Here is a 9,841-nt window from a genome sequence, read left to right as displayed (position 1 = left end):
GGCGACTGCATGCCAATGTGATTGCATAAGAGCACGCTCAGCTCTTGGCTTGGTTGAAAGATGTGCGCTTTGCTTGCTTATGGCTCACAGCCTGCTAGCTTTAGCTTCTGCTGTTTGCTGAAATATTTGTTGACTGCATGCCAAACTGGTTATCTTCACTTGTGGACTGCGCAAGCGATCGCAGCTAGAAGCACCTCTTGGCTAGGGCGGCATCATCCGCAGACGAGAAAGTTGCTGCCAATGCAAATACATAAAAAAAGACAATCAATTTATCTGGCTCAAGCCAGGCTGCCAGTGAAAGCTGCTCAGTTGCCAAAGGGCATCGAAATGGGACCCCTCGACTTGAGCTGGCTGGCAAAGCCTTGTATACCGAAGGCAATGGCCCAGTTAGGGAAAGTCTGAGGATCACAGCTCTCAAATGTTGTTAGGAATTACAATTTTATCAAGCCAAAGATTAAGTAAGTAGAGCTCAGAGCTTAAGCGAAATATTTTAACTTTTTTTGTCTCAAATTATTTCAAACTGCAAACATCTAGAAAAAGGTAATTGAAATTGAAAGTTGACTACTTTTACGAGTGAACAATTGCAATGCAGGCGATGTGAGCGTCGTCTGCCTGGTCTTTAGTTGTGACTCCAGTAATTGGCTTTTCGAATGGGCTCGCAGGCTATCAAAATCTGTAAGCGAAGCGCTTGGCATGCGCAACAGCGTCTATGGCCTTTCAAACGAATAATTAACGGTGGTTTTTATGGGCCCAAAGCAAACCGTTTCGACAACCGGTTGCATCGCTCACTTGTTTTTTAACCGGTTCAACCGGGTATTTAGCAAACAATGCAAGCTCGGTTATGAGACGGAGACGAGCGATTACGATTGTCGTTAGACTCTTAATCGTTGTCTAAGTGAAAACATGGAAATTATGATCTATAATAATAACTGATGTATTTAAATATATATATATATAAATATATATATATATATATATATATGTGAAGAGGTTGAACTAGTTTTTGATATGTTGAAATATATTAAAGTCTGAATAGATATAGAATTGTTGAGCTATGAAGTGGCTCTTGAGGAGTTTTTGGCATTTGATGTTGCGAACTGGATTTCGATGTATCCAAATATGTAATATGTATATATATATATATACCTGAGATACAATTGGATATTTGAAATTACAAACTGCAAATTGGTTCTGTATATCTGAAGAGCAATTGGATTTTGCAGTCACGAGCTGGGTCTATGTATATATAAAGAACAATTGGATTTTGGAGTTGTGAACTGGTTCTATATATATCTAAAGAACAATTGGATTTGGAGTCACGAATTGGTTCGATATATATCTCAAGAGCTATGTATATATAAAGAACAATTGGATTTTGGAGTTGTGAACTGCTTCTATATATATCTAAAGAGCAATTCGATTTTGGAGCTATGAACTGGTGCTATATGTTCTATGTCTGAAGAGCATTTGGATTTTGGAGTCACGAACTGGTTCATATATATATGAAGAGTAATTGGATTTTAAAGTCACCAACTTTTTCTATATAAATCTCAAGAGCTACGAATTGGTTCTATATGTATCTGAAGAGCAATTGGATTTTGAAGCTCTGAACTGGTTCTATATATTCTGTAAGTTCTATACCTGATTTTTGGATTTTGGAGTTGTGAACTGGTTCTCTATATATCTTAAAGGCAAATGGCTTTATTCAAATATAGCTAAAGGGACCTGATTATAATGTGAATACATCTCTAGCTATAAATATTCCTTTAATTTTGAAAACTGTAACTGAAAGTGTAAGAAAATAAATAGAAGGGCAACATCTGGTGTTATAATATGATTTGTATATGTATATTGTTTATAGTATTTTGTATTTTGTATTTTGTATATTGTATTTTGTTTAGAGTTTTGCTCTATATACAAAAAAAAAGAAGAAACGATTTAAGATTTCTGTACAGAGTTGTTCAGTTTGAAGGCTGAATAACAAGACATATATATACATATATATATATATATAGATATGGATATAGATATATATAGTGTATGGTATTTGGGTATAGCTATGATCTACATATATAGTATGATGTTTTGGTTTTGCTTTTCATATATACAAAATAAGTATGTTTGTTTTTGGGTTTATTTAGGTTTATTGTGCATAAATATTTTACGACTAAAACTAAATGCAATAAACTTAAAATAATTCAAAAGAGAAAAAGTTATTATTTGGAATTCGGATTGTTCAAAGAGGAAAACAAATCAAAAAATAAAATAATAAAATGAAAATAAAATAAAATAGTTTTTTTTTTTATCAAAATCAGGAGACTTAAATAAAAAATTAAATAAAAAATTTAATTTGACAGCTTTTCTGCTGTGGGATCGTTAGAGTTTTCATTGAACCAATTGGGGAAAAGTCATTGCATTTCATTACTGCATGTGTGTGTGTGTGTGTGAGCGTGTGTGTGTGTAAGTAGATGTGTGGGCGTGTGTATGTATGTATATTATTGTTATTTCTTAAATGGCAGCTTGAAGAATACAAAGTTTAATAGCGTTCAAAAAGCAGCAAATTCTTGTTGTTGTTGTTGTTGGAAAATGAATGGAAAAACACTTTTTCTTTTTTGATTTTGTTATTGCAAGATTAGCAAAAAATCAGCTAAATTTAAAGGACAGAGTTACGCAGCCGAATATTTACAGGGCGACAGTGTGTGAAGCTTAATGCGTTCGTCTCTCTCTCTGTACAAAAATAAGACTAGAAATAACTACGTTTTGTTTGTGTGTTGCACCAGACTTAGGGCGCCAATGTGGTAGTGGCTGTTGTTGTTGTTGTTGTTGCTGTTGTTGTTGTTGTTGTTGCATTGTGACGTTGACGCAGTCGCCGGCCACGCCCACGACGCGACTTCTTGCGACGCACCACATGCGTTTCGGTGCTGTAGCTGATCTTTTCGCTAATGCTGCTACTATTGGTAAGTGTTGTTGCTGTATGAATGTTGTTCATGTTGTTCATGTTGTTGTTGCTGCTGTTGTTGTTGTTGTTGATGTTGTTGTTGTTGTTGTTATCAATGCCACTAATAGCGCCATTTGTGTCTAGTGTATAGTTTGTCGTTTGTTTGTGTAGGTCCGTTAGCCGATTATCGATCGGCGCCTGCAACACGGACGCATGCCGCACAGAAAACGCTGAATTCGAATCGGAGGGAATGTCGGTGGCATGCTCGGCGCTGCTGGTTGGCGGCAACAGGGTGCTGCTGCTGCTGTCGTCGATGCCGTTCGCAGCTGCTGCACTGGCATCTGACTCGCCCTCCGGCGCTTGCACCTTGCTTAAGATGACCTTGTCGAGATTGGCTATCGAGATGATTAGGGGTGAGGATTCATTGGATTCGGGACGAAGTAGGGGTACAATGGGTCTTACGTATGTGAGGGTTGGCAATGCCGGCGCCACAGTTGGCAGCTCGGTGCTGTTAATCGTATCCAGTTCGACGTCCAGCTGATTCTCAGTGTTGCTCTCCTGGCCGATGCTATTGAAGCTCAGCTGCTTGGCCTTACGCTCCGAGTCAAATAGTCCTTCGAGCGATATGGTCGACGTTTCGAAGGCACCGCGTATGACCTCCGGCAGCAGCGACTTGCCATTGCGCTCCGGCTCGCTGTCGCCCTCGCTCTGCGGCAGGCTGTTGCGCACTGGCGCCGAGCTCTTGGCCACGCTGGGCTCCGTGGGCGTGTAATCCGCAACGGTGCTGTGGCCGTCGTTTATCTGGATATCGCTGCCGTCCACCAAATGCACGTATTTCACCACACTTATCTCACCTAGCTGCTCGACGTGGGGCAGCGACTCGACGCGCAGCGTGCCGAAGTCTTGATTGGCCTTGGACTTGCGCTGGGCGGCCTTGGCCTGCTTCGAGTTAATCTCTACAATGCGATTGATTTCGATGAGCTTGTGCTTGGGCTCCACAGCGGTGGTCTTACTACCCAATGGCCGCCCGGTGGGCTCCTGCTCCTCCTCGGCCTCGCCCTCGACCAGGGTAAAGACATGCAGCAGCGTCGTCGCTGGCGGTGGCGACTGCGTTGTCAACGACAACGTGCCCGTCTCTTTGTCCTGTGGGAGTGAAGAGATGTTTGTGGCTTCATTAGCATGCATTGGAACATGGGACACGATTTGTGTCTGTTCGTTTTCATTTTCGTTTTCGTTTGCGGTTTCAGTGTTTGTGGTGTCTGTTGACTGTGTTGATGTTGGATTTGTTGTTGGTGTGGTTGGTGTGGTAGTCACATAGCCCTGATACTGTTGCTGCTGCTCGTCGTCCTCTTCCCTCTCTAGAGCACTTTCAGTTTCACTTTCTAGGTCTGCCTCAGCCTTAGCGGCCGCTTTGGGCTTAAGGGTCGTATGCTTCTTGCTGTTTATGTCGAAGATCTTCTTGTTGCGTGCATTGAGCGCATCGATATTCAAGTCCTCGATCAACGAGTTCTCGCTGGCAACTTCCGGTGCCTCCGTGGAGGGACCCGTGTACTTGCGCTCGTAGCTACGATTGCTGCTGGGTATGAAAGGCGCTGGCTTGATGGGGGTTAGCGGAGTGGTGCGCTCATAGTTCTTGGCCACAGGACGCAGCGTTAAGTTGGGTGTCGCCACGCCGGAAGGACGGTTTATCACTCGCGGGCGATTGCTGCCGCCGAAACGATTGCCAGGTGCCGAGGGGGTACTTTGGCTGGAATTGGGCTGGCGGTTGCGCGGATTGAAAGGCACATTGCCACTACTGGGACTCGCACCACTGGCGGTTGGCGAGAAGCTCGGTCGACTACCGGGCAGTACGCGATTGTCCTTGGCTCGATAGGCGGGAGTTGGCGGCTTGCTCGTGCTGTCGCCTGGCTGTGGCTCCTGGCCGGAAGCCGTTTGATTGGCATTCTGCTCATCGTCTTGCTCGTTGTCCTCGTCATCGTCATCGTCGTCATCGTCGTCGTCATCGTCATCGGCATCATCGTTGTCTTCATATTCTTCCTCGCTCTTATCACTGTTTGCCTCTGTCTTAGGTTGTTTATTTTTGGGAGCGAAAGGTCTTCTCACCGCCGCCTGACTGCCCAGCAGGCTAGTCTTAATGAGTACCGGTGGATGTTCCTGCTGCTTCTCGTATTCCACGTCGTCAGCTTCGTCGTTGTTGCCTTCTTCTTCGGTGTCTTGCTGCTTGAAGCGATCGGTGCCCGGTAGTCGCGCTCCTCTAGGATCGTTGCGCACAAAGCCCTCGCCCTTGTTACGCACGTTCGAGTTGAAGGGATCGAAGCGTCCGTTCTTACGACGCACAAACTTGGGTGTGGGCCGTGTGCTGTTCAGGTTTAGAGGGGCTTTGGTTGGCGTATTGCTAGCTGGCGGCACATAGGGTCGCTTGGCCACCAGTTTACGTCGGAAAGCCGGACGTAAAGTGGATTTGGCCGTTGAGCTGGGAATCTTCTCAGCATCATCAATGATGGCATTGCTGCTGCTGCTGCTGTTGCTGGCAGTGGCCTTCTCGACCAACAGTTTCTTTAGCTTATCATTTATAACACCCTGCTCCCCACTGCCACGTGCTTGCTCGGCCTTGACCTTATCGCGCAGCTGCTGCAATGCTGAGCTGCCTTCACCGTCATTCTCCTCTTCGCTACCCTGCAGCTTACTGCTGAGCACCCCATCGGCCGGCTCACCTCGGGACTGTTGGCTCTTGAGTCGGTTGCGCAACCGCTGCAAGTCGAAGGGTTGTCGCTCTGCTGGCGCCGTTACTTTCTGTTCGTCCTTATTATCTTCGTCCTCATCGTTGTGCGACTCACCGCCGAAGCGGGAGCGGCTGGGTAGGAACGGCTTGCGTGTGGTCGTAGTGGTTTCCCCCACAACTCCAGATGGCTCCCCGTTGCCCAGCTTAGTTGACTCGGTGCTTACCGCAACTGGCCTAAGCTTGCGCACAATTTTCCGGAAACGTTTCGTCGTGTTGTTTGCTAATGTAATTGTGTTTGTGTTGTTCTCAGTGTATGTGGTATTGGCGCTATTAGTGGTGCTGGTGTTGGTGGTGGCTGTACTATTGCTACTATCAATAGACTTAAGCGGTCGTCGATATTTAAGTACTCGTATGCGTTTCAATGTGGGCTTAGTGCTCGGCGTCGCTGCTGTTGTCACTGTTGGAGCAACAGTTGTCGTCTCTGTGGCATCAGCTTCTTCATCATCATCATCATCATCATCATCATCATGTGATGAATCGTCATCGACTATAGATAATTTAGTTACCTGAACGCGGCTGCGTGAGCCAAAGGACAAACGTCGTGTATTTGCTGTTGCCGCTGTCGTTGAGGCTGTTGCTCTGGGTGTCGTTGTGGTCGTGGTGCCTCTAGTGCGGCTCACTTGATATCGATTCTGAAAACGTCGTTTAGAATTAACGTCATTACCTAGGTCATTTAAAACACGCTCTGGTGCCCCATTCTCATTATCATTATCATTCTTATCCGTCTCCTCAATATCAATAACTGCATCTAGTCTATCATCATCTTCAGTTTCATCGTTATTATTATTAGCTTTACCGACTGTGACTTGTTGAGTTTGTTTGTTGTTTGTGTAAATGTTTTTGCTGTAGGTGCTGTTGTTGTTGTTGTTTTTGTTGTTGTTAGAATTAGAAAACTTAAAACGATTATTTATATAGTTTGCTACGGTGCTATTACCACGTGTTGTGCCAAAAACTTGACTAGCTACTTTAGGTGAGGTGCTCTGATTAGTATTTGTATTGTTGCTTATGTTAGATTTGGATACCTCTACCTCATCGTCCTCATCTTCGTCGTCGTCGTCGTTATCGTCGTCGTCATCTTCATTGTCCTCATCGTCGTCGTCATTGTTTTTGTCTCTAGTCTGGGTCGGGTTAAGTATCTTTGTCAGAGTTTCAGTCTTAGAGGTTTCTGTGCGCTGTCTGCTGGCAAGTAACTGGCTTAGAATAGAGCGGGGAGTTGTGCTGCTGGCAACGGCATCCTGTTGATCATCGGCTTCTTCCTCGTGCTCTTCCTCTTCATCGTATTCATCATTTTCCTGATCTTCCTCGGCACGATTATATAGATTTCTATTGAAGGACACAATATTACGTCGTGTTGTCGAGCTGGGTGCAGTTGGCCGCGTTGTAGTTGGACGTGCTTTGAAGCCGATTCGCGTTCGACTGTCCTGCTGTCCGCTGCTGGTGCTGGGAACCTGGTTTAAGCGAGAGCCGAGTAAGGCTCGATGTCGGTTTGTCTGCAGGAAACCACCGCGTGCTGGTGGGCTATTGGCATCGCCATCGGCATCATCAGTGTCTGCCTCAATTTCGGCATCGCTCACCGATTCGGTGGTCGTCGTCGTTTCTCTGTTGATTCCAAAGCGACTACGTGTCCTGCTCAAGGTCGAGTACGGGCGACGCGTGGTAATGTCTTTAGTTGCTTCCCTTTCTGATGCCTGAGTTGATGTTTCCTGCTTTATATACTGACGTATAGTTGTGGGTTGATTCCTGTTGATTCTCGGCGCGGGTGTTGTCAGCTTGATATCATCTGAATTACTTTCTATTTCTAAGCTATCCTCATCCTTAGTATTTCTTTGAGCTGAAGTTATTGTTGCATTGTATCGACGGCGCACAAAGCTCTGCGGTCGTTGTCTTGATCGCTCGGTTTTAACTGTTGTGGATTCGTCACTAATTGCCTCCCTATCCACACTCGTTTCTGTTGTGCTTGCGGTTGCATTAAAACGACGGCGTATTAGAAGACTGCGCCTGGATGTGGTTGTTTCTATGGCTGCACTGTTAGTCTCGCCATCTGCTGAGCTACTTTTGGCAACGGAGCTATCGTCTTCTTCGTTGACTTCCGTTGTTGAATTGTTGCGACGGCGTATTATAAGCCGACGACGTGGGCTATTGCTGCTGTTGTCTTCAGCAGTTGGAGCTTTGTAATAGGTTCCTTTGCCTGTTTTCTCAACGTCCTTCGCGACTTCGCTGTCTACCACATTATTTGTTGCTGTCGAGTTCGATTTGGTTCCAATGATACGTTTGCGTATTAAGATTTTCCGTTTAGGTGTGGGCGGCTCGGCCGTCGTGTCTGTGTCTGGGCTGCTGGTGGCATCTTTGTTGGAGTCAAGACTTCCGACCTCCTGACTGTTTTCCGATGTTTGCTTTGCACTATTGACTGTGTCTGTTGTGCGAATTGTGGTCGCTGCTGCTTGACTGGCAACAGTTGTGATGCTCTCATCGTTCCCAAGTTCATTTTCATCATCCAATTCTGCTTCAAGCTCATCGATGTCTTCACTTTCACTAGGGTTTTCCGTCGATGTCGTTGAAGGCTGCACTCTATTTAAGTTGACATAAGTGCGACGGGTGCTACTATCTGAGTTTTCTGTTACCTCCTTTCGCAGAGCGTTGAGGGAGGTGGAGGCTGTTGCATTAAAACGACGCGTTTTTAAAAGCTGCCTGCGAAGTGTTGCATCCTCACTTAACGCAGTCGTGCCACTGATATCCGCATCATCGACTTCCTCATTTTCATCACTCAACTCAGCTTGAAGCTCATCGACTTCTGCCGTGTTTAATCTTTGATTCAACCTCACTCTTTGGCGAGTTGCTGTCGACTGAACTCTATTCAAGCTCGTATAAGTGCGACGAGTGGTGCTGTCTGAGTTTTCAGTGGCTGTTGAATTGTTTTCTCTATCTCGGAAACGCGGCGAGAATCTTGAGCTTGTGGCAGTTGCATTGAAACGACGAGGCTTTAAAACTTGACTACGGATGGAATTCTGATCACTAGGATTGTCCTCATTATCGACATTTTCATTGTCTTCTCCCAATTCCGCTTGCAGTTCATTGTCATCGTCGTCGCTTGAAGCTTCTGAATCCGTTGCGCTGCTTACTGAGCTTTCCGTAGTTGTTCTCTGACTGATTTTAAATCTGGAACGAGTTGTTGAAGTTGCTGTCGACTGAACTCGATTAAGGTTCGTGTAGCTCCGACGCGTGCTGCTCTCTGTGCTTTCAGTGGCTGCTGTATTGCTTTCACCCTGAGCGATTCTTAAGCGCGTATTTGTTGCATTAAAGCGACGAGTCTTCAAAAGCTGTATGCGGTTCCTGTTATCCCTTCCGATTGTAGTCGCCTTAGTGCGATTGTCATCCTCATCAACGACAGTTTCACTCTCATTTTCCACTTCTGCTTGAAGCTCATCGTTTTCTTCACTTTCGACAGGGCTTTCCGTTGTAACTCTCTGATTGATTCTAAATCTGGGACGAGTTGTGGGCTTAGCCGTCGAAGTGGCTGTTGACTGGGCTCTATTAAAGTTCGTATAACTCCGCCGCGTGCTGCTCTCTGAGCTTTCAGTGGCTTTTGCGTTGTTCTCCAGCTGAGAGATTCTTAAGCTCGCATTGTAACGTCGCGCTGTCAAAAGTGTGCTACGGCTGCCATTATCCGTTCCGGTTTTAGTTTCGTCCTCATCTTCAGCTACTTCATTTTCATCAGCCAATTCCGCTTGCAGTTCATCGTGGTCATCGCTTGTCCCTGGAGCGCTACTTGGACGGGATGTCGTCTGTTTTGTTGTTGAAAAAAGTCTATTTAAGCTGGCGTTAACACGACGCGTGTTGTTGTCCGGTGTTACAGTCGTTGTCGTCCTGTTTCCTGTGCCTCGATAGCGTTGCGTAGCCTTCGTGACTGTCTCTAGATCGTCTTCAGCGTCATCTCCATCGTCTGAATCCGCATTAGTTGTCAGCGCTGGTCGCCTTGAGTTTATTCGAGTGCGATTTGTATGTAAGTCCTTGACTTCTTCCAGTATGGAGACCTTAACAATGCGCGAGGTTTCATTGTTCCTTGTCGTTGCCAGCTTTGTTTTGAAAGTTTTGCCTTGTCGATATGCAGTTTGCGCCAAGCT

The 9,841-nt window shown here is 45.6% G+C and overlaps 1 protein-coding gene across 6 annotated transcripts in view; it reads right to left on the bottom strand.

The window, feature by feature from the left end:
• Positions 1–2,373: 2,373 nt before the first annotated feature.
• LOC111603380 (mucin-5AC) overlaps positions 2,374–9,841 on the bottom strand; it is a 33,474-nt gene continuing 26,006 nt past the window's right edge. For 3 of the 6 annotated variants that reach the window (XM_023320932.2, XM_023320931.2, XM_023320934.2), the window contains exon 11: positions 2,374–6,352. In XM_023320932.2, coding sequence (XP_023176700.2) covers positions 2,783–6,352 — 3,570 coding nt within the window. In that variant the 3' untranslated portion in view covers positions 2,374–2,782. The remainder of the gene's footprint in view (positions 6,353–9,841) is intronic. The other 3 variants (XM_023320935.2, XM_023320933.2, XM_023320936.2) reach the window with 3 other exon arrangements.

Source organism: Drosophila hydei, unplaced genomic scaffold (genome assembly GCF_003285905.1).
Source record: "Drosophila hydei strain 15085-1641.00,03,60 unplaced genomic scaffold, DhydRS2 tig00000250-arrow-arrow-pilon, whole genome shotgun sequence".
Lineage (NCBI taxonomy): Eukaryota > Metazoa > Arthropoda > Insecta > Diptera > Drosophilidae > Drosophila > Drosophila hydei.
The sequence above is the reverse complement of the archived record's forward strand: the minus strand, read 5'-3'. Positions and strand labels throughout refer to the sequence as shown.